At 43.2% G+C, this 25,918-nt stretch overlaps 1 protein-coding gene across 4 annotated transcripts in view; it reads right to left on the reverse strand.

Annotated features, from left to right (window-relative positions):
• HHAT (hedgehog acyltransferase) overlaps positions 1-25,918 on the reverse strand; it is a 308,869-nt gene that overhangs the window by 66,751 nt on the left and 216,200 nt on the right. For all 4 annotated transcript variants that reach the window (XM_072733345.1, XM_025982284.2, XM_025982283.2 and 1 more), the window contains exon 10: positions 11,345-11,546. In XM_072733345.1, the coding sequence (XP_072589446.1) occupies positions 11,345-11,546 (202 nt within the window). The remainder of the gene's footprint in view (positions 1-11,344; positions 11,547-25,918) is intronic.

A 25,918-nucleotide genomic window follows, 5' to 3' on the forward strand; every position in this document is an offset into this window, starting at 1 on the left:
TGAAACCACATGACATAATTGGGTAGTGCTTTTGTGAGCATCCCCACTTCACTTGGACCAATTTTTCCATAGACAGGATAGAGGAGTGAAGCCACAACTGAAACACAAGCTGTCCAAGAACTCAGAGCTGGAATGTCAGTCTAATGTCAAATGGTTTTGCCGTAGCTTACTTGTCTTGAATTGCAACTCTGTTATTCCCAAAGAAACCCATTTTTGCTGGTTAAAAAAAAAAAATCTAATGCCAAATGTACACAAGCAGCAAGAAGAGCAGAAGTGAATGAATAAGTGCATAAGGCTTATCAAAGCAGACGTCTCTTATCTGATAACAAGAGAGCTTAGAATAAATTATGTATAACTCCTTTCTAATTGAACTAACCATGTGTTTCTGCACAAACCACACACCCTCATCTGTAAAAATGGAGACAAGGAACACCTGGCCTGCATGGTTGTTGTGATGCTTAAATAAAATAACAAATGTGAAAGATCCTGGTGCAGGATCTGGTACAGTTTCCTCCCTGGCGAAGAGTGGCAGCTACCACAGCCCCATGTGAGTCTAGTCCTTCCATTTCTAACACGAATCAAGCATTTGCTGTCAGCTAAGCAAAGCCTCCTGAGGATGGATCCATCCTGTTCCCTTTTCTCTCAAGAACTTTTAATTGGAAAACAACACATATTTGCTGTAGAAAAGGCTGAAGTTATAAATTAGTAAACCCAAGAAAATAGTATCGCAAATCAGTAAAAAGCTAATAACCATCATTAGCATTTTAGTGTGTAACCTTCTATGCACTTCTCTGTATCTGAACATATCTTCAAATAAAAATAAATTTTTGTTATGTCTATTATTCTTTATTCCTTTCCATCTTTCTTCACAGTGAAATTATTTCAAAATCATTACTTTCCATGGTGGCATAGTCAACTTGATAGATGTCCTGCACTTTTATCATACTCTTTCCTGCCACCCCTTCAGGGGATAGACAGTGGCCATTCCAGCACTTACTCTAGCCTCCGGGAGTGGACTATAGGGTTGAGACCAGAGGAAAAATCAAAAGCTCCCTTAAACTGTGTGTTTCAATACATCCTGGCAATCACAAGTACATTGATACCAACTCAGCTCATCTCAAATGAGGCCAGCAGCTGCTCCATAGGCTTTTTAAAGCAGTGTTTATTTCTAGGCCTTGGGAGGAATGTGAGATATTTTGAAAGTCCTGAACATCTCTGACTTCTCAGAGCTTTAAAAAATGAACACACACAAACATATATATACACATATATATGTATATATCACATATACATATATACATATACTACATATATATGCCATGCACAGTTACAGCATATGTACATAATATTCATTGTACACGATACATAAATACACATTGTAAATAAATACATATTGTAAAAATATGTTGCACTAAGTATGCACATATTATTTTGGAGAAAGGGGGGCTAATTTCATCTTTCTATTGATAGATACCAATTCTATTGATAATAGGAACACTGGAAACTCAAGCTCTGCTACCCCCAGTAGTGGGTTTTCTGGGAGGAAAAGAGAGCCAGATTTGGAAAGACACATGCAAAGCTTCAGCATGGACACAGTAAGATTTTGCTGTTTCCTAAGCTCATCTACAGAGAGCTGCTGGGCTCTAGGCTGTGAGTGGAGTAGCCACCACTCATCTGTGCTATAGAGGCGGGAATTGAGGACCCTCGAGGAATAAATCTAATCCCACAAGCCACCTGAAAAAGCCCGTTTCAACCACTGACATTCAAGTGATCAATCTCATCTTTGGCTTCACATCCCTTCCCGAGGTTACAATTCCCAAGGTGGAGACACTGCACTGTGCACTTGGCAGGAAGAAAGATCAGGAGGGCCGTGACAGCAGTGATGATGAGAGGACAGCTCTCTCCTTGCTTGAGCCTGACAGGGGCGAGGAAGGCCACAGAAGTCCAAGAGCAGGCCAGACCACGGGGTGGGGGTGAGGGGAAGCTCACCAGGCCATGAATAACTGGAAACTGGCTCTAAGTCAAAGCCTTCTCTCTCCCAGACAGCAGACTCACTAATGGCAAGTTTAAAAGAACCTGTGAAAATGCTGAACGTATTTGACTAAAAGATGGAATTATTTGCCACATTCCACCTCGCAGACCAGAGGGGTTAAGGCTTAGGTTCAGATTCCCACAGAGAAGAAAATGTGTAAGCAGTGAATTGCACAGTGTGCTTCCTGCATCGTTAATGATCCTTCGGAGTGGGAGACAGTGGAGGGGGCACCAACAGGTTGTCATCCACCAAGGAACACACTGTTCACAACAACATGCATTGCTTTTTCCAGACAGAGAGACTCGGGTGAGTGCTAACAAGCTGGCACAACAGGCTAATTTGATGTGTGGGATTAATACGTTAATTTAATGCTCTCCTGTTTGGTTAAATGGTTTGCATTTCTATATTTCTAAGTTTGGCATTCAAATCCCTTTTATGGGAAACCATTTGGCTTCTCTAGCTTCCTTTTCTCCATTCTCCTGAATGATAACCCCTCGCTATCATGTCTGCCTCCTCACCTCCATGGCAACCCTATTCCTGACTTCAGGCTGTATGTGTTCTATTCTCCCAACCTGGAATGCCTGTCTTCTCTCTACTGACCTATCCAAGCCCCACTCTTCATTCTTCAGAGTCCTACTCAAGCCCAGCTCTTTAAATAAACCATTCCTAAAAGCTTAGCTCACACTCACCACCACCCCTCATGAACATCGGCTGCCTCCGTCACTCATTCTGGTCTCTCTGTACATAATGCCTTACACTGGTCCTCAGTTGATATGCACATGTCTTGCATCTCCAGCTGAGCCATGGTCTCCTATGGCACAGGGAAGATGCCTCACGGCTCCTTCCTCCTACTGTTAGCACCCCGGCCTGGAGACATAACCATTCTTTAACCTCACCTTACCTTATCCATGGCATTACCACCATTGACCACTCCCTCCGTGAAATACCCTCTTTTTCTTGGTTTCTGTGAAATCACTGTCTAGATTTTCCTCCTCCTTTTGGCCCCTTCTCTTCCATCCAACTTTTAAATGTTGGTGTTCCTCAGAGTCAGTCCTGGGCTGCCACCTTTTCTTCTCTTTCTACAGTCTCTCTGGAAAGTCTCAAACACATCCAGGGCCCCAAAATACATACATGCTCCCACATATCTATCTCTACCCTGGACCTTTCTTCTAAGCAATGCCTAGGAAGGTTAGACCAATCAGTATTCATGAAGTTTATGAAGAAAAAGACTGGTTTTTAAAAATACAGATCACTTAACTATTCATAGAGAAAAAGCTCTCATTCCATGCTTTTATTGCCTCTTTATTCCCAAGCAGATACCACAAAGATGATTATCCTGAGAAGCTACACAAAATACCTTGTTCTTGGAGGGAACTGACTAATAATAGCCTCTACCATTATACAATGATAGACTAGTACACTACCGGCACTGAAGCAATGAGAGAGAGAGAGAGAGAGAGAGAGAGAGAGAGAAAAGAAGGTAAGAAAGGAAGGGAGGGAAGGGAAGGGAAAAGGAATTAGGAAGGAGGAAGGGAAAAGGAATTAGGAGGTAAGGGAAGGGAAAAGGAATCAGGAGGGAATTAGGAGGGAGGGACCATGTCTTTCACTCAGAGTTCCCCAGGGCTCTGCAATGTGTCTCCCACATAGGGTACTGAAAATGTTTTTTCCCTAAGTGAGCAAATTAAGAAATGAAGAACCAGACTGATTCTGCCTAAATAGCCAATTCTAGGAAGGCTTCCAGTCTTGAGAAAATGGCTTATCTAAAATAAGTACTTGATCTCCATTTGTTGAATCAAGCCAAGCAGTAGAGAAATAGATCATGAGTCATTGTCAAACAGAACTACTCTTCTTAGACTAGTTTGCTTTGTAATCCTTCAGTGAGTTAGCTGGGGCTGGAGTCACTGACCTCAAGTGAAAGCTTTTCTTATCAGGCCAACTGACATGCATATCCTACTAACTGGTGGGTTAGGATTCCAGAGAACTAAGTAAGCATTGGTTGGATCATGTCGATAACTCTTAACAATTGACTGATCAATTTTAAATTGACTGATCTCTCAAACTCATGGGATTTTTGTACCTATGTCTTCAAAGTCAAACTGACCAATATAGCAGATAAACTGAATGGATGTCGCCACAGAGCCATGGTCTTTGCACTCTTTCTGACACACCAAGAGCCTCAGATCCCTCCCAGAACCATTGGACTGACCCTGCCTGATTGTCACTGAGGTACCTTTCCTCAATAAGTCTATAAATAGAAATTTTACTGCTTCAGAAACGATATAAATCAGCTCAACAGGATACTTTCAGGGGCAAAGAGAGGAGACAAGGGCTGGGGGAGGAGGACATATTGAAATTATTCAATGAAAAGAATATCAGCGGTGGGGGTGGGTGAACTGCTTGGGATGTCGATTCTCCTTTTTGTAGCAATAACTGACAAGCAGCCTGAAGGTATCTTCCTTCAAAGGAGAGAACACATAGAGAATTGGCAAGAAGTAATGTCATTCTACCAATGCTTCAAAATGTTTCCATTTATTAAAAGATTTCAATGCTGAACACAAATTCTAGCCCCCCGAGAGAGTGCTCATAGAAAAAGCGTGTTGCTTCAGAAGTCACTCCTCTTTCCTCTTTGCCCACCTGGCTTGGGAACTTCATGAAAGTACCTTTTGTCAGCTTCCTACAGCTCTGCCCCAGTGAGCCACAAGGAATAATCCCCGCCCCTTCTCATAAAGCAGCAGGGTACCAGATAGGTTAATTCCTCCCCATCCCTTTCTTTCCTATGTATGTTTTGTTCACTGAGCATTAAAATAGCATTTTGCCATCACTAGATCAATTACTATCTATGTTGCTATGGGGAAAAAAATTGATCTCCCTGTGTAATGCTCAACAAGCCTCAGCCTTAGGAAGTTCTTCCAAGAGTCAATCTATAGTCTTCATGCAGCTATATGAGCCAACTTCCTCTTATACTGCCCTCAGTGAAGTCAGAAAATCTTCATTCATTCATTTAACAAGTATTTACTGCCCGCTGACTCTGTGCCAGGCATTGTGATACATGCAAAGGAAACATCTCTGACTTCATGAGGCTTACAGCTCAGTGAAAGAGATAAGGATTAAGCAAATCATTGCATAAAACTATTTCACTGCAACTATGGTAAGTACAACAGAAGAGATCACCTACAAGGTGCCCAAGATGAGTTATTAATCAGGACCTGACTGACTTGGGGGGGTGCGGGGCAGCAGGGTCAACACGAGACACACAAACAAGGCGTCACTCAAACTGCCATCTGAAGGATGAACAGAGGTGGAGGGAGAAGAGAGAGAGCATCCTAGGAGATGGGCGAGCCTGTGTGTGTGTGTGGCGGGGGGGTTCAGAGGCTAGAGGGGCCAAGTATGCAAATGAAGAGAAGGAAAAACAGAGTGTGAAGTGTGTGTGTGGGGGGGGAGCAGAGAGGACAGGGAGACGTTTCAAGACCAGGCAGAGAGCCTCATGGGTCCTCTTAAATATTGTGGGCTTAATTTGACAAAATACAGCATCCATTCCTGATCAAAACTCTTCAGAGTGTAGGGGTAGAGGGAACATTCCTCAACATCTTAAAAGCCATCTATGAAAAGCCCACAGCAAATATCATTCTCAATGGGGAAGCACTGGGAGCCTTTCCCCTAAGATCAGGAACAAGACAGGGATGTCCACTCTCACCACTACTATTCAACATAGTACTGGAAGTCCTCGCCTCAGCAATCAGACAACAAAAAGACATTAAAGGCATTCAAATTGGCAAAGAAGTCAAAGTCTCCCTCTTCGCCGATGACATGATACTCTACATAGAACACCCAAAAGCCTCCACCCCAAGATTGCTAGAACTCATACAGCAATTTGGTAGCGTGGCAGGATACAAAATCAATGCCCAGAAATCAATGGCATTTCTATACACTAAAAATGAGACTGAAGAAAGAGAAATTAAGGAGTCAATCCCATTTACAATTGCACCCAAACGCATAAGATACCTAGGAATAAACCTAACCAAAGAGGTAAAGGATCTATACCCTAAAAACTATAGAACACTTCTGAAAGAAATTGAGGAAGACACAAAGAGATGGAAAAATATTCCATGCTCATGGATTGGCAGAATTAATATTGTGAAAATGTCAATGTTACCCAGGGCAATTTACACGTTTAATGCAATCCCTATCAAAATACCATGGACTTTCTTCAGAGAGTTAGAACAAATTATTTTAAGATTTGTGTGGAATCAGAAAAGACCCCAAATAGCCAGGGGAATTTTAAAAAAGAAAACCATAGCTGGGGGCATCACAATGCCAGATTTCAGGTTGTACTACAAAGCTGTGGTCATCAAGACAGTGTGGTACTGGCACAAAAACAGACACATAGATCAATGGAACAGAATAGAGAACCCAGAAGTAGACCCTGAACTTTATGGTCCACTAATATTCAATAAAGGAGGAAAGACTATCCATTGGAAGAAAGACAGTCTCTTCAATAAATGGTGCTGGGAAAATTGGACATCCACATGCAGAAGAATGAAACTAGACCACTCTCTTACACCATACACAAAGATAAACTCAAAATGGATGAAAGATCTAAATGTGAGACAAGATTCCATCAAAATCCTAGAGGAGAACACAGGCAACACCCTTTTTGAACTCGGCCACAGTAACTTCTTGCAAGATACATCCACGAAGGCAAAAGAAACAAAAGCAAAAATGAACTATTGGGACTTCATCAAGATGAGAAGCTTTTGCACAGCAAAGAATACAGTCAACAAAACTAAAAGACAACCTACAGAATGGGAGAGGATATTTGCAAATGACGTATCAGATAAAGGGCTAGTTTCCAAGATCTATAAAGAACTTCTTAAACTCAACAGCAAAGAAACAAACAATCCAATCATGAAATGGGCAAAAGACATGAAGAGAAATCTCACAGAGGAAGACATAGACATGGCCAACATGCACATGAGAAAATGCTCTGCATCACTTGCCATTAGGGAAATACAAATCAAAACCACAATGAGATACCACCTCACACCAGTGAGAATGGGGAAAATTAACAAGGCAGGAAACAACAAATGTTGGCGAAGATGCGGAGAAAAGGGAACCCTCTTACACTGTTGGTGGGAATGTGAACTGGTGCAGCCACTCTGGAAAACTGTGTGGAGGTTCCTCAAAGAGTTAAAAATAGACCTGCCCTGACCCAGCAATTGCACTGTTGGGGATTTACCCCAAAGATTCAGATGCAGTGAAACTCCGGGACACCTGCACCCCGATGTTTCTAGCAGCAATGTCCACAATAGCCAAACTGTGGAAGGAGCCTCGGTGTCCATCGAAAGATGAATGGATAAAGAAGATGTGGTTTATGTATACAATGGAATATTACTCAGCAATTAGAAACGACAAATACCCACCATTTGCTTCAACGTGGATGGAACTGGAGGGCATTATGCTGAGTGAAGTAAGTCAATCGGAGAAGGACAAACAGTGTATGTTCTCATTAATTTGGGGAATATAAATAATAGTGAAAGGGAATATAAGGGAAGGGAGAAGAAATGTGTGGGAAATATCAGGAAGGGAGACAGAACATAAAGACTCCTAACTCAAAAAAAAAAAGACTCCTAACTCTGGGAAACGAACTAGGGGTGGTGGAAGGGGAGGAGGGCGGGGGGTGGGGGTGAATGGGTGAAGGGCACTGAGGGGGGCACTTGACGGGATGAGCACTGGGTGTTATTCTGTATGTTGGTAAATTGAACACCAATAAAAAATTTATTAAAAAAATATTGTGGGCTTAGTCCTAAAATAATGGGATACCACTGAGGATTTTAAGAAGGATAACAATATGGTTAGGTTTTTATTGAGAAACATCACTCAGCCCTATGAGGATAATGATCGAAGAAGGCAAACATGGAGGCAGGGAGACTAGTTAGTAACTATTGGGTAGACCAGACAAGAAATAAGAAGAGTTAGATTAGGGGGAGTTAGCATAAATGGAAACAATTTTTATTTTTTTTTAAATTTTTATTTATTTATGATAGTCACAGAGAGAGAGAGAGAGAGGCAGAGATACAGGCAGAGGGAGAAGCAGGCTCCATGCACCAGGAGCCTGACGTGGGATTCGATCCCGGGTCTCCAGGATCGCGCCCTGGGCCAAAGGCAGGCGCCAAACCGCTGCGCCACCCAGGGATCCCGGAAACAATTTTTAAAAATTAAGAACTACCTAGGAAATAAAATATAGACCATACAGGTAGAACTGAGGAGGAGAGAGTACAAAGGGAAACTTGATGGTTTTGGCCTTGAGTAGATAGAGGATGACTTTTCTAGAAATAGAGAATGCTAGAGGAAATCAGGAGCTAGGTGGAATTATTCAGGGAGGGGTACATGAGCTCAGTCTGAGATATCTGTGACATACACAAGAGGAACAGTTCAGTAGCCATTGGATATACAAGGTACCGCATTATTAATGAACATCACTTAAAATTATAGTCACACTCTACATTCTTTTAATTTTTTTCTAGATGGAGGTATGTTCTAGAATTGCACTGCTCAAAATGGAAGCCCCTGGCCACATGGCAACTGCTTAGATTCAAATTAATTAAAGCTACATAAATTTAAAAAGTTTCTTGGTGACACTAGCCACATTTCAAGGGCTCAGTGTGGTTTGTGACTCCTGTATTGGTCATTTCCATTCCTGCAGAAGGTTCGATTGGACAGCCCTGCCTAGAACACCAGAAGGCCTCCTACAACACTTGGCTCTGATTAATCTTCTGATGAATGTTCAACTGCCATTCTATCAACACTGAGACATCCTAGTGTACTTTGTGCTTGAGACAAAGCTTTGAGGATGAAGATGAAAAAGACACAGGAAAAGATATGACCATCCTCAGGTATCTTCCAATCTATCTTTAAAAAAAAAAAAAAAAAACAGATGAAGGATGAATGCCATGGAGAGAGTGTATGAGCAGCCAGTGGGTAAACTCATATTGTAAACTCATACTATCAGATCAATTGTGGAAATTAACATCAGAGGAATTTAGGTGCTAAGGAGGCACTAAGTCTTCATTTGGATTTTGACAAAAGAATGGGGACTGGATTCATGAAAAGAGGGGGAAGGAGAGTAACCAAGGTGGGGAAACAGTTTATTCAAAAGGTCCCACAAATCTGAAATGCCAGTCCTATTTTTCTGAAGGAAACCAGGATCTATGCTGAACTGTGTAAGAAACAGAGTAATTGGGTGGGGTCGGGGGGGGGGGGGGTAGTCTCTGGGTGGACAAGTGGAAGAACAACTAAAGAATCAACCCAACTGTGCACTGACTTAACACTGTGGCTAACTCAGACACTGAGCTAACCATTGGGGATAGAAATAGCAACGGAATCCTGATCTCATACTTAAGGAGCTCTTCATCTACGCAGCCATAACCAACGCCCAAGCTGTCAGGATGGAAGGTGATATAACAGGTTTTACAAAATATGTTCTTGCGCAGTAAATATGCCTACTACATACCACATTCATAATATACACAAGGCATACATCTTACCAAAAACTGCATACTCAAAAATTACCACACACTTAGGTGTCTGACTTGTGGATGGGAGCTCAAATGAGGTAAACATGTGAGGGGCCTAGAATGAGCTGTGAAAAAGCAGAGTAGACATTCAAGTGCTTCATCCTGTAAGTGTCTTCATTTTTAACCAAAATTAACAAGCCATAGGCTGCTACACAGCACGGTTTGGGTTACTCCTTTAACATTTTGGACTTTTAAAATTCATCAATAACATAAGCCAGGGCTCACCAATCTACAGAGCGGTGTGTAGCATTAAGTTCAAGGTTAATTTTAGACCCTTCGTGAAGGAGCAGGGAGATGTGTTACAGGGCCTTAGCCTACGCTGGCAAGAATTCTCTGGCTTTCACAGATCATAATTGGGTTTCAGTCTGAAAGACTTTCAGATTTGAAGACAGAGATTGAAACCTTGATGATACCACCTTTTATGGTTTTTCTTTGGGTTCCAACACCATGACTTTCATTGAAATTCCATTCTCTATTAGGACTCACTGACATTTCTTTCCTGCTGATTGCTGGGTACTACTACTGAATAAAATATTTATCTTTAAACATACATGAGCATATTTAAATTCCTTTAGATGTGTTATTTTTCTATGTGCTTTGTGTCCGTTTTTATTGAAATAACTGTCCACTTTTGCTATAACTATATGAGAAAAAACCCAAACGTATTCTATTTGGTGGTGTTGGGTTTCTGAGATATATTTGCGTTAGTTCCATATACTGGGGGAGTTTAGGCATATTAATCACTGCTCAGTAGATTTCTTGTGTTTTATTGCCTGCCGTGAACACTGATGACAGCATATTTCTTTTTAGCCACTTTTTTCGGGGTTATCAGAATACTGCTGCATATTCAGAACTGATGATTTCCTACAAGATTCTAATACACTGTATATCACTTTTTCTATGTTAAACATCTGTGTAAAATATGTGTGTAAAGTGCCTCATTTTCCAAATCATTTTCCTGTGGAATTGGAATGTGTCTTAAGCACTTAGCTGTTTTTTATGCGATAGTAACAATCCCTATAAAATTAGCCAATATTAAAAATACAGTAGTGCTGACTACTCAGTATTGGCAAGGGCATCCTCATGCACTTGTTGGTAGGAATGTAAATTTGCACACCTTGTCTGCACGGCAGTTAAGGAAGAGTTAAGCAGTATGCCCGCAAAAAAAGGTGAGAAAAACCTTTAAGTTAGCAATTTTACATACGAGAATTCATCCTGGTTATGATACTCATCTCAATTTTGATTGACAACTGCAAAAAATTTGAATGACATGATTGCCAATAGCAGGAGATTAATGAAATAAATGATGGCATAGCCACATAATAGAATTCTACGTAGCCATTAAAAAGGGTTGTTAGAAATGGGTTTGGTGACATAGAAAGGCGGTCCTGATATAATTATATCTCTGGAATAATAGCATTTGTTTTAAATGTTATACATGTGTGCATAAAGAAAAAAAAGTTAGAATAGTTGTGAGTAATGGCTTTTGTTGAAGAGGTATTTTTCTTTTCCTCTTGGGTGAATCTTCTTAGTTTTATATGATAGGCATGCATTGCTTTTAGAGTTAAAACACTTATGTGAAAAAAAAAAAAACCTGCTACCTCTGGGCACATGCTCTTTGAATCAATCTGGCAGGAATGGCCCATATTGGGGGTGAAATCTGATGACCACTTTCCTTCCCAAACCTAACCCACCTAGCTCAGCTGTCCCCCACCAAAGGAGCAAGGACCCTGCTCACCACGCTGTCCTGGATGCACGGGGTTCGCACAAGCCTCTGGACTACATTCTCCACGGTGACTCCCAGCCAGTTGAGTGCTGCCCAGCACCAGAGGTAGTCATAGCCACCATGCCAGAAGCTCACAAATGCAAACGTCACAGCGGTGGAAAACAGTGTCCCCAGCAGGCCATGCTGGGACCCGCCTACCGGAATGTACACATACCTAGAGAAAGAAGAAGCTATTAGCCATGCAGCGGGCTGTCCCTTCACTACCACCTGCTCCTGCCCTTGATCTTCCTGTCACACATTGCGAGTGACCACGTGAAGATCCTACCCTAACTCCAGGAGGCCAAAGAGCACTCCTTGAATTCTCCAACACATGAGGAACGAGCAGAAACACAAGCCTCGGTTCTGAGGGGCTTTGGGTCACAGGAGCACACACAGGCTCCACAGCTCTCATTACCAGAGCAAAATAACACTTACGCGAGGCAGGGTGAGGAGTCATGAATTTACAGTTGCTAAAAGGGGTGTTCCCAACCCTGGGAACCCAAGCACAGAACAGCAATTAAGCTTCCAGTTACGTGGGGACACCAACCTTCAAGACAGGTATATATTTTACAGCTCAAACTATTATGTTTATGGTAAGCCCAATATTTGAGCACAATCAAGCTCCTAAATAACAGGAGCTGGGTGCAGAACAGGGTTGCCAAGACCCGTTGCTCCAGCAGCTTTCCAGGCAAGGTGCCCAGAAGGAGTAGTGACTTCACAAGTGAAGAGAAGAGATTCTGGGTTCACAGGTCAACCAGATTATTAACCAAAATGCACAGCGTCCCGGGGGCATGCTCTCCACTGCTGAGGCAGCCATCTGACTACATATAAGTGGGACCATCTTCTTCGATGGGTATTTCCCAGCTGGGGTTGGACAAAATTCACACCTTGGCCCGGTAGAATCTGGAGAGGTAGGAGCATATCCTCCTGGCAGCAGCCTTTTAAAAAACTCCATAGGCTGCTGGTCTATGGTGAGTGCTTTTTTGTCCAACCTTCTTCCAGGAAGGAAAAATGTAATCATCATTTCCTGGATACGCAGTGTGTTCCAGGCACAGCACTACACACTTTACACACATTGCTTGGTTTGATTCCTTGAAGCACCATATGGTTTACACCTGCTGTTCCAGCGTGCCAACCAGTTTACAATCTGTCCTGTTTATATATTATCTTACTATTTTGTAGGGAATGTTATTTTGAGAACCATTTTTGAATAGACTAATTTTATAGACAAGTCAAAAAAATAAAAATGAAAACCACTCCTCAGTCAACAAATATTAAAAAAAAAAACTATAGGATAGGTATTTTTAAATATCCTCCTTCACTCTCAAATGTGCCCCAGTTTAGGTAAAATTATATGATCAGCTTAAACAGGCCCATTTCGTAGGTGAGAAAACCGAGGCTGGGGAGTGAACTTGAGCAAGGCACATGACCAGGAAGGGGAAGAGCCTCGATGCACACCTGCAACTGTGGCACCGAAGTTAATGCTTTCCACTACACCTACATCTTACGCTCCCATCTAAAACAAACCAGAAAGCACGTGGCAAGGTAGCCATTTCAGAAATAGGTGAAGCAAATCAAATGCCTTCTCTTGTGCAAGAACAAGACCATCTTGACAACTAAATTAGCAAAAATGTATCAAGCACTCACTACAGATTACCGGATTCTCCATCTGCTGTCAAGCATTTACTGCGGCCTCCGGGGCAGGCCTGGCATTATGGGAAACACAGAGACATAAAAACATTGTTCCTGCCAAAAAGGACAGGTATGGCTGTTTGTGCAACAATAGCAAATGTGTCCTGGCATTAAGCTCGATGACATGGTACAAAGTAGACGAGGAGAGTGTAAGAGTCTGGAGGAGAAGGAAATGAGGGGAGGCAAGCGGACCCCAGCAGGGCAAGCCCAAGAGGATTCATTCTGCTGGGAAAGCGGGGAGGAGGTTGGCTGCTGCATCCTGGACCTAGAAGCGCCTGGACAAGGAGCCAGAAAAGCCTGACAACCCCAGGCACGGTAGTTTTCGTTGATGTTCTGCTGCCCCCTAGAGGCGGCTTGGTTATTGGTGCAGAACACTCAGCAGAAGCAAAAACTGGGCCCCAATTCTCTACAGCCTCCCACCTGCGTGGAGGGAGCTGCTGCCCCACCACGGCACTCCAGGAGGCTGCACTTCACTTCGTACAATGGTGTGTGTAAGAAGGTCGCATGCAGATGCAGATATAGATATAGATGGATATAAATACAGATGCATATATATGTAAATATGTAGGGGGGTAGAGGGAGAGAGAGGGAAACAGGTGTTCAAATTCAGAAGTAGGAGGAATGGCTACTGTTGACAGAAACTGTGCAGATAATTTTATAAAACCAGGTAACATTAATGCCAACACTCTTCTCACCCAACATAACTATTTCATGTTGACCTTTTGATTGCATCTCACTATGTGAAGGTGAGCTGCGCTCTGCATGTCAGGAAATCCAGCGTAGAATAAAAGCCTCTCACCATCCACACCAATGGTCCTTCATACTGGATTCAACTCAAAGGACACGTTCTCACGCTTCTGACAAGGCAGTGTCTAGCCCCATAATTACATGCACGGCTATTTTAGGGACTCTTGGCAATAGTGGGCTTTGTAACTTTGCCTTCCAAATGACAGCCGACACAAATCTGAGAATTCCTTTTATTCCTGAAATTCAGATACAGCAGGTCTCCAAGGACATGAGGCTGCTTATTTTAAGCCTAAAGAGGGTATGGCTTCTGGACTGGGAGATCAAAAAAAAAAAATCCCTTCTTCACTCCTAACTTCTGGAAGGCAGAGGGTGCATCAAAAAGGAGAGTAAACAAGTTATTTTCTTTTACAAATCCTACCAGTCTTGTGTCAGCTCCATGATTAATAAAAACAGAAAATGTCTCTCTTTTAGAAAAGCAGTAGTATGACCCCACTTCCCGAGATCCACAGCACAGTGGAATTGATTTCCCAAAGGAAGAAAGCTTTCAGTATCACCTTCTCAGCAAAGTAAAAAATAAAAAGATTTTTCTTGTCAGTGACTGTGAGCTTGAGTCTGCACAGGGCCTGCCCCTGCCAGGCAGCCTCATGTGGTCACTGCTTGCAGAGAATGCTGCTTGAAGGAGTTAGCATCCACCCGCAGCCGCCTTCTTAATTTAAAACCATCTCACGGAATCAGCACAACATAGCAAACCCCCAACTCAGGAGGAGGAACTTCTATAAAATGGAGATGTTATTAATAACATCTGCCCTTTACTGAGTGTCCGTGAGCCAGATGCTTTATGTATACTACTTCTAATCATTACAACAACCTAGCAAGGAACTAATGACTAGGCCGGGTATACATGCAGGAGAGGTGAAATCTGAACCTAGAATGTTCTGGTTTCAGAACTCCAAGACCTATGACTTATTATGCCTTTTTGGGGGGGGGGGTGGGTAAAAGAAGCATTTCTTGGTGATATGTTCCTCTTATTTAACCAAATCTTCAAAGGTGTCTCCACAAAAACATTCACCAGCATTTTACTAACCGAAGAAATGTCCTTTGTAGGGAAGGAATCTTGCTGGGGAGAAAGATGCTTAGTATTTACAAAGGAGCTTGGGCCAAGGAGCACTGGGCCAGAACTCCAGAGGTCTAAGTACAAATTTTAAACAGACTAACGAGTTTCCTTCTGTCCCACAAGCAGATAATACGTGCTATCCTGACCAGGCTGGCATCCTGCAGATGTCTGACTACAAAAGAAGTGTGGCGTAAGAAGTCAATGGTTGGTGGGGGCTGTGGGGGCTGTTGCTGAGTAGGTGTATGTGAAAGGAGAAGAAGATGTGCATCTCTCTCAGATCCACCGTGAAATAGCATCCTACAGATGGGGGGAGGGATGCGGAGAATCCATGTGGTAAAGACATTCATCCTAAAACCACAACACTCCCTTTTCCCAGGACCTACACAACAGCTCCCCAGCTTGGCATGTTACCTTCAAACTCTTTGCTGAGGCCTAATCCCAGACCCCCTAGGGGTAAGAGGATGAGGGACCTAGGATAACGAATGCCTTGGTGTTACTCATCCGTGGAATGAGGCGAGGTGGGTTTGCAGGGTCCCAGTCTTCAATTACCTATTGCTTGGCAGGGCTGGGGCAGGCAGTGGCTCACATCCTTTCCAGCTCTGCAATATTTTTCCATCTTTACTTCCCACTGGTTCTCTTGGCAAATCATGAAATCCTGAACAAATGGGGCTTTCGCACCTCCACGCCTTTGGTCCTACCATGTTCACACCCTCCAGCCTCTCTGGTTTTCCAACTCCTATTCAGCCTAAAAATTTAGCTGATTTTCTATCTCCTTGCAGAAGTCTCTTTTGAATATTCCCTCTCTCGATTTAACCCAGAGCACCTACTGTTTGTACCCCTGACTGAACAGTTACTCATCAAAAGATGTCTTCTCTATTACATTGTCATTTCGACTAAGTTGTCAGCATCTTTCTGGAAGTGCTAGATGTGTGATGTGTGTGCACACATGTGCATATGTTATTACATAGTTCCTATTCAACAGTATCTATGTACCTAGCAACATAATTTTCATAGCCTCCAACAGCTTTTAAACCTGTGATAAATTGTTACCATGCCACAGACCCATTATGAGTAATTAGGAACTAAAGGGGGATTGTAGGGTCCTGCCCCAGTTACTGGGAGAAACTTCAGAGGACACCCGTTCCTAAAGAATATAGACACTTGAAGGACCCTGAAGTCTCTGTACACTTTGGAATCCCCCTTCCCCTATCAGAATCAAAACCATGTGACTCCAAACCACTAGTCCTGTCTTAACTTCAGGAGACTTCACAGATGACAAGTACTAACTTGTAAAGACTAGACCCTTTAGTAGTGGGGAAGGGCAAGACTTCTGGTTGTGTTACCTTGTTGGTGAGGTGACCTCACCTTGGCTTCACCTGGGCTCTAAGAGGGGCTCCTGCTTAGAGATTTTTGCAGAGCTGGCCAGGCTCTCCTAAACTCAGCTCCAGGGCAATAATCCCTGACCTGATCCTGGTCTGACCTTGGCCCATATTTGTGTTTTCTCTCCCACAGCCCAATCCAGGTAGTGGACAAGGACCTCGTGTTTAGCTCTCACAAAGGAAGCTACAGATCTGCTTATAAAAAAAGCTTTCTAAAGAAGATGCACGCAGTAAAGATATCACTCTGTCCAGTACAGATCATAATGGAATTTTAATAAGTAAAAACCAGCAGTTGGTTAATGGGCAACTCTAGACTTTATCATCTCCAGAAGGCTAAAAGAGGTCCACTTTCAAAGCAGAGGGCACATTTTGAGATGGGCTAATTCTCAGCTCTTTTACCGAGAGATGCTGGCTGTAAGTTTTATATGCAACTCTGAAAAAATTGCTTATTAAAAATGCTATGTCCTATTTGGCAACAGAACATTGCAGAATTTATAAAATAGAGATTAAACTCTGGCTATATTTAGTCTACATTTAAACTTCCAGGTTCATGTAATTAGATGCCAACATTTTTTTTTAAATTAATCTTTTCGTTCCACAAAGTCAGTAGCTGAGTGGGCTGGGGTGCTGTGCTGATAAACTCAAGCTCTAGTGTCTATCCTAGAGAAGGATTCAGCTCTACCTTCACAGACTAAAACCCAAACTCTAGGTCCCCCATATTCTACCTTCCTCCTTGTGGAAGAGGTTGACAAGAGAATGAATGGCTCAGCCCAGCCTTCCTCATCAGAACACAGTCCAAGTACCTACCGCAGCAAACTGGGTTTAGACCTGTGCTGGACATCTGGAGATGTGTCCTTGGTCCTGCTCTGCCACTTACCAATCTCTATAACCTTGAGCTTGTCAGTCTGGCCTGCTAAGCATAAGTGTGTACATTGACCATATGCTGGAAGCACTAAAACCTTCTTTGGGTGTGAGCTGCTATGAAGATCAGAGGAAACAATCTATGTGTAAGGAGTTTGGAGATGTCAACACCCCATATGCATAGGAGGATGCATGCTTACTAATAATGAGCCAGCAGCACCGCACTTGCATTCAGGAAAAAACGAAATGCCATTGTCATAATAATCAGATGCCTTTCCTCTATCTTCTATAAGTATTTGAAGGTGCCAACACCTCTGTCCTGCTTGCTCAGAGATGTTCTTTACTTAAAACCATTAGCCTAAAATATGCCATGATCAGAACCAAGTTGCTTGGTGCTTGAGGGTCTAAACTGTAGATTCAACACCCTCCCCCCACCATGCAGACCTGTTGCTTATAGCTAGCCCAGACGGAGGTCGCCTGTTCTGCAAACATCTGACATTGGCTACAGAGGAACCTGTAGAGGGTATGTGGGTGTGTCAGGGTACAGTGGCCCCTAAAACTTTGTCCATCACCAACATTTCACTTTCAAATCACTGCTGGCCTTCCACTCAGCTCCCCCTTGACCTACCAAGAACAAGAGCCACCTGACCAAATTCTTTCCCTATAATGGGTGACTACTGGGTGGGCAGGGCCTAAAGAAAGTGGCTTTTATAGTTTACTTATTCAACCAGTTTAAGCAGCCTGGTAACGCTCCAGAAAGTTCAAGCCTCTGTACTACAGGAGTCTTTGCAGCACTACAATTCTCAGACTGGAACTAAAACAAACAAACAAACAACTCTTTAATATGCAATACTTCAAAACTAACTTCCAGTCACAAATGGAGGAAGTAAAGGCCCAGGTGGAAGTGACCACAGACAGGGGTACATGCTATTTCCCTCCATGGAGTTTCCACTCCTCTTCTGCTTATAAGCACATCGAAGCCTTGGCTCTGGGGCCTATGTCTATTTTGGGTTATAAATAAACACAATATAAAACAGATTCTTTGGAGATTTGAGCAGAGGAGACAGAGCGGGATTTTATACTCTTTAGTGCTATGGAGCTGAGTCTAATCACTAATAAAAAGGTTCTTGAGCCTCAGTTTAATAACCACCAAGATTTCCTGGCTGCCTGCCTGTCTCCCCACCTTCCTCCCAAGAGGATGCTAAAAGCATCTATAAGCTTCCCTGGGCCAGATGAAAAGGAGGGGTGTATGGAAAGTCAGACGAGAAGGGGCAAACCCAGACGTCTGCATGGTGTGGGTCTGTAGGATTCTCCATCTCACAGTTGCAGGGAAAGGGTTGAGGGGAAAGATGCCATCCTCCCCCGCTCCTAACACATTTCCCCACTTTTGCTTCATCAGCGTATCTCAAGCCCTGGATCAAAATTACAACAGTGCCGGGAACATGACTCCTCTCATAAGCAATTGCTCTAGTTCTCTCATATGCTTCCTTTTGGTCTCTGCCTCTCACCTACATCCTATCCAGTGCCACCCTGCTGGTGTAATCTTCTAACTTATGGATCATGACTGTTAGGGTAATGTTCACTATAAAAATGAACTTGTACAACCCAAAAGTTGCTACGTTGGTACAATGCCTTGAGGGTCTCTAGAACAAAGTGCTCTGAAGACAAGTGCAATAAAGAAATGCCTAACGGATGGATGAAGCATTTCATTCTCCATCTGGGTTTATGGTGTAACGATTTGGAGACAGTCATGTTAGACAGGGCCCCACAGAGGCAGGGCCCACGGCCCTGGCCGGTACATAGTCTATATTCCCATAGCAACACGGTATATCTTACACATAAAGTCCAGTTGGTTGGTTATTCAGGCCAAAACAAAAATTAACAGCTAAGGAAAAGAAGTTGCAACTTCTGTGTCCTTGGGGAGCATAGTGTCTGACAATGGCAGCCAAGTCCTTGTCTTCAAGGAGTCCTGCCTACAATGGATTCTCATCGTATTATGTCCTAAACTAAAACCTACCTGCTTGGATTTTACAAAGTCATTCTCCAATTGGCTCTCTCCTCTGCCACCAACGCCACCTTCTGAGTTTCCAAAATAGATTTCCCAGTCCAGCCAGTGAACTTCATTCTTATATAAGTCTGGGCCCTCTGACCATGCCAGCCCTCCCCCCCCCCCCACGGAAGACCCCTGGCTATCACTGCCACCCATTTTCAAAATGGGTTCAACATTCACATCAAGGGAAATTTCCCCTGCCAATCTCACAGAATGCTGGTGGCCCTCGGATTCTCCATCTCTTCAGAATTCATGTATTCACCGTGGCCTAATTTCCCTAGATTTGTTGACTCTGAATTCAGGGGTGCTCAGTAAGTCCTGACCAACTAACTTCCTTCTTTCCCTCATCCTCCTCATTTCCCTGGTTCACCTTCCTTCCATTTCTTCTTTTCTTTGACTGTACTCTCTAAACAAAAGATGATTCTCCAGCTAGAACGTATGGCTTCATAAGTAAATGTCATCATTCACGTCTGCTGCCACACTGTCCTCTAAGGTGCTGTGGGTTTTGCAGAGTAACATTTAAAAAGTCAGACTAAATCACAGATACCAACAGGAGGTGGCCTGAGCCAGGGGACAGCTGGCAGGGACTGAGAAGTGGAATGTGTGCCAACTCCAACTTCCCCAGGAAGCTGCCAGAGCTACCCAAAAGAAAAGGGAGATTTAACCAAGAAGCAAAACTTCAGTGTTAAATGGTTTTTTAAAAAAGATTTTTAGAGGGGGGTGCAGAGGGACAGGGAGAGAGAAACTCAAGCAGACTCCACACTGAGCTTAGAGCCCAATGCTGGGCTCGATCTCACAACCCTGAGATGGTGACCTGAGCCGAAACCAAGAGTTGGACACTTAACCAGTTGAGCAACCCAAGTGCCCCAATGTGTTGAATGTTTTTAAAATTAAAGCACCTAAATTGGGAGGTTTAAGGTTTGTGGTGCTAACTTTAAAAGCTTCAAATAAAACCAAGGACATGGCCATCAGTGTTAGGTATCTGTGAGAGGAGGGTGTTCTCGAGGCCAACAGGAGTGTGGCTTTAATCCTTCAACTTTTTGATAATATCTCTTCCTCTGTCATGAATGCCACTTCCAAGTCCAATGCATATTTTGGTTGTAAGAGAAGTACTGAGCTGAAGGGTCAAGACCACTGTAGGAAGTAGATTAATGAACGAGCCCACACACACTACCTTAGAGCATGGAGAAGGGTGGGAGTCTGGATAGGTAAGTCACAGTCATGGACTTCAGTGCTGGTTCCTTCCCTGGGCCTTGGTTTACAATTAAGAAAAGATCAAGGGCTAAGGGAGAACTAGGGGGTGAGGTCTCTATAGCTTGGAACATGAATGTTCTAGAATGATCAATCAAAATGGCATGCTGTTTTGCTACTGGTTTCTGTTAAAAAGAGAGGATCTATCTTTTCTAATGGATTTTCAAGACATGGAATGCCTGAATTATGAGCTTATGCTTCTGAGGTTCCCATTTCTCCACCTCCCTGCTGCCATAAAGCTAACTTGCGAATTAATGTGAAATGCATGAGGAAAGGGTTATCTCTGAAGGAAGCCTGCAGGGAATCCTGACTCAAGGTGATGAATCCTTTCCTGGTAGCAAATTTCCACCCACCAATCTATCTTCTTTGCCAATTCAGACATTTATATTCTTGACCTTCTTAAAGAGTAACAGCCCACTGGTAATAAAAATGCTCATCTGGGGTGGCCATACATGGGGCTTAATGCTCAGAAAGGAGAAAAGTGGAAGAAAAAACGCCAGCGGATATCACACAGGCACCATTTTAAAAACAATGTGATTTGAGACTGTTTTCAGGAAGAAGAAAAAGGAAGGTCTCAGGCACCGGAGTGATTTTCAAAAAATAATCAAAGCAAAATGGCTGCTGGTAGTAATAATGAGGCTACCCCCTCTCTGGACTGAAGTCAGCACTCTGACAAATCAGCTCTGACAGAACTGTTTCAACTGTCACTCATTTATCATAATTATGATCCATAATCCCTATCAGGCATGATACCTTTTAAGGCTGGGCTCTGGAAAGGAAAGCTGATAATGCTTGGGTTTGGGTATGAATGGCAATAAATCTGTAGCAGCATCCAACACAACCATGCTAGCACAACATTTACGGAAACAAAGCAAGAACATCGTCTCATGCCCGGAAAACAATGCCCCAATAAGCATTTTTCCCTTAATGCAGTGAGAGGCTGCCCAGATGACACTGCTTATTCGAAAGATCCCATGGTAATTGAATGAACTCTTGAGTGCACATTAGAGATTAATATTTTAAGAGCTGGCATTTCACAGAGACGGTCTAAGAGTGACATTCAATGTGTGTTACAAAAGGCAGAGTGTTCTGTAGATTAAAAACGCCACCATTCATGCAGTAAAATCATAAGAAATCCACAGATGTCAGGCGTGGACCTGGATATCAACACGGTAATCCGTGTTGCAAAGCAGCCCCATCCTGGGGACTGAGGAAAGAAGTGGACCGTAAGAACGGCATTTTACTTGCTCCCCGGGCTCCTTTTCAGTGTGGTCAAGATGAGGAAAGAAGTTATATGGGTTGGAGACTACTGTGCTTGACTTTTACCTTCCTCCTGAGAAAGGTGGGCAGAGAAAATGAGGAGTAATCAAGTAGTACTCAGCCACAAGGGGCTAATGTGGCTGCAGAGAGAAACCAGGTCTTGAGTCTGGAAAAGCAGAGAGGCAGCTGGGGTGCAAATGAAAGGAGGTGCTGTTCTCAGATCTTCCCTCCCACATCACGGACGGTCCTACCATCCAACACTATGGCCAGTGAAACTATAGATAAGAGCAGCTCCCAAGAGGAGCCATTTCGTGGGAGCCAAGGAGCAAGAGTATCCCCTTGGAGCTCCTATGTGCCTATGGAGCCTCATCTGTCCAGGCTACATCCACTAACACAAATCTAAGGCCCAGTAACCAGTCCAGAAAGCCTGGGCTTCCAACACCATCAGCCTTCCTGATAAGAAAGGAAAGAGCATGGAAGAAGCACAAATCGATCTGAGTCATGTGCCCAAACACAAGGTGTAGGGCAGAAAGTAGCTGACTGAGTTCATGATCTTTACCTTAGGTGGCATAGATGAGGTTTATTTTGAGAGCCCAACAGAAAGACCCTTTTTCCATTTCATGGACAAGGCTAGAAGACAGGGAACCTACTTCCAGAACATTCTCTCTTCTCCTAGAAGGAATTTCTGGAACCTCACAGGAGAGAGGGTTTGCTGCCCATACTGTAGAGCATGGAGATGCTAAGATGAGCCATGGGCTTTAAGTACCAATGCCTCTTATGAAGACTGGAGCCAAGAACCATCTAGGGGGATGTGAGAGTGGGCTAGTATAGGGGGCAACCAATCTATTCTTGAGTTCAACTGTGGGATCAATATTCCTGCCCATCTGGATGTCATCATGTCTGCCACACTTTCCCACTGTGTCGGTCACAACAAGACCCCTGGATTCAGGTTGAACTCAAAGGCTTTGTCTTAGTGACCTCCACTTGGAGTCCCAGTACTGCGATTCTCAGTCACGTCAGCGCACCGTGTTCTAGCTCTTGAGTGACGAGTTTGCTGGAGCGATGGAAATCTCAACAACACATTGGATATCAAAGAGGACTCCCAACTCACACTGGCTAAAAGGTCTCCCCAGCCTGAGGTCCCTTCTGCTCCTCTCACTAACATACAGCCCTGGCTGGTGGGTTGGTGGCTGGTTCTCTTCCTCAGCACCAGTAGCTGCACATGTGGCTGCCTCTGGCACAGCTGCAGAACTTTTGGTGTTCTCTCCAGCATCTCTTGCACTCTCTAGGAACCTCTCAGTCTCTGGAACTACATGCAGTGTCGTGTGCCCAACATCACTCTCGATGGGAGCCTGCATCAGGGTCTCTGCTGAGTCTCATGAAGCTCTCACCCGAAGTTCCCCTGGGAGTGAGACACCCCACAGCGTCACACCCTGAGCAGGGTACTGGACTCCATAAAGGACTGAGCTCCCTCCATGGCTCTGGGGGTGCTCAAATACTTCTGACAAGGATATTCCCAAGGCAGTAGGAAGTGCTCAACATAAAATGTCACTGTTTAAGGCCCAGGTTTCCAGAAATGCAGCATTCTAATGGTGACCTGAGTTGCACCTGTGTAACCTGGCATCTCCTTAACTGCTCCCAAATCATGCATGCATTTATGTGTGTTTGTGAAGGGAATGTGTCTATTAAAAATATGCCGAGTACCAACTATGGGCAAGGCCCTGCGACAGAAGCTGAAATAACAAACAGGTGAACAGCACCACCCTGGGCCTGTCTGGAGCAGACAGACTGAGGTACAGTTAGAAATTGCAAGTAAAAGCAATCAATCAATCAATCAATGCAGCCCAGAGATCTAAATGACATGCACATGCTGGGGGTGTATAGGGGAGGACCCACAGAGAAGCCCACATCTGAAGTACAATAAGAAGGGACACTGAGAGAAGGCTCTATTTTGTCTGCACTGACCAGTAGACACAATTCCCACATAATCCTCACAACACTGACAAACTCTTACCAAAGCCAATGTCAGAGAACAGTCATCACTGCCTGCTCAAATCTTTCAAAGAAAAATACTCTTTTGACAATTTGGGGGGTACCTGTGTGGCTCAGTCAGTTAGGCATCTGCCTTCAACCCAGGTTATGATCCTGGGGTCCTGGGATTGAGCCTCACATTGGGCTCCCTGCACAGTGGGGAGTCTGCTTCTCCCTCTGCCTCTACCCCTTCCCCTCACTTGTGCTGTCTCTTTCTCTCAAATAAATAACTAAAATCTTTAAAAAAAAAAAGTTGATAGTTTTTTTTTAAGTAATCTTACATTTCACTTTGGAAAATCAAAATGGTAGGCCAGAAGGTGACATTTGGGCACATGAGACACAAAATGAAATGAAGCTTTCTTAACGAGTTACCTAGGGACCAAGTGCACCTAGACATCACACCTCAATGTTGGTGTTGCTGCCCCAGGAATGAGCCTGGCTCAGCAGGCAGGCCCCTCCATCACCCTGAACAGTTATGACCCACGCAAGGCTACAGAGTCTCCATCTAGGAGACACAATTATAATCCATGTCCAGCTCACCTCATAGGATTGTAGATGATGATCAAATAAAACAAAAGGGATGAAAGGGAACTGAAAGTTAATGTAAAAAATGATTATTATACTAGCAGTATATGGATAATAGTATATTAGGGATACAATCATCTATAATAATCAGGGAAGGAATTTCCATTAAGTTCAATATTTTGCTTAATAAAGAGGAGAGAGCAAAACCAGACTGCTTGCTTAAGCCAGGCACTGTGCGAAACATTTTACAGGTATTAATTCCATTTTCAAAACCACCGTGGGAATTCCCCTGCCCCCTCCCCACTCCAATTTATAGATGAGGAAAATGAAGCCTAAAGAGGTTTTTACTTCCCCAATCAAAAAGTGAGCAGAGCCTGAACCAGTTGGTGAAATTATAAGGAAGCTTTTTCTCTTCAATCTGAGCTGTCTGAAGGTAGAAAAGGCAATAAAGCTAATGGTAGAAGAGAGATTGAGATTCAGATCTCATTCCAAAATGCATGTTTTCACTAAATCAAGTGGTTTAACTTGAGATAACCTGAGATAACTATGGATGTTAGGCATAGATGACTTATATGCTTAACACTAAAAAGACAGTTAATATTTAATCCAATATTTTAGTTTTTAAAAATATCTTTTGGGCTCCTATTAGGTGTCAATCACAATGCTCAGTGCTTTATACAGTATTTTACATGATTTAGATGGTACTTTAGCATTTTTTTAGTGCCTCAAAGTAATTTTTGTGCACCTAAATTATCATTGTACCAGCAAAGCATAACAGTTCTAGATTAGAATGCCCAAACTCCGTACGAGATGACAAAAAATCCAATGCATTTCCACTCCAATCCAGTGGAAAGTTATTATACCACCTCCAAGTCCAGAGGGAACAAGAAGGGATCTTGGAGGCCATCTGGGGTATGGCTCCCCTGTACCATACCCACAGCCAGAAGTCATTGAGCCTGTATCTCAACACTCTCAGTGACCAAGAATTCTCCATTTCTTGAAAAAGTCTTTTCTACTTTTTTTTTTTGGTAGGACAACTTAGATTGAAAAGAAGATGCTTTCTTGTACTTTTCACCAATTAATCCTGGTTCTCCTTTCTAAAGTAACATAGAATAAATGTAGCAGGTCTTCAACCAGCAAGCAGCCTGTCAAATATCTGAAGAAAGTTCTCATCTCTCTCCAAAGTCTTTTTTTTTAAATTAATTTTTATTGGTGTTCAATTTACCAACATACAGAAAAACACCCAGTGCTCATCCCGTCAAGTGTCCGCCTCAGTGCCCGTCTTAAATGTACAACTGACATATCCTCAGTTTCCTTATCTTTTTTATCTGGTTCCAAATGTATCATAGTCCCCCCTTATCTAGATATTTCCTCATTTGTCTGGGTTCCTCTGAGATTGTGGTACCTGAAGTGATTGAAAATTTATGGAATGACATGAAAAATGAAGAACAGACTAGGAATATCAGCTCTTTTTCTAAGCATGTATTCATATAACTAACAAATATCTTCTAAGCACTTACTATGTGCAAGTGCTAAGTACTAGAGACACACAGGAATGTGCCATGTAAGACTGACTCACAGAGCACATATCCAACCTATTACACTGACGAAACCCATGGGGACAACCAAAGCTTGCT

This window comes from Vulpes vulpes, chromosome 13 (genome assembly GCF_048418805.1).
Source record: "Vulpes vulpes isolate BD-2025 chromosome 13, VulVul3, whole genome shotgun sequence".
NCBI classification, from domain to species: Eukaryota; Metazoa; Chordata; class Mammalia; order Carnivora; family Canidae; genus Vulpes; species Vulpes vulpes.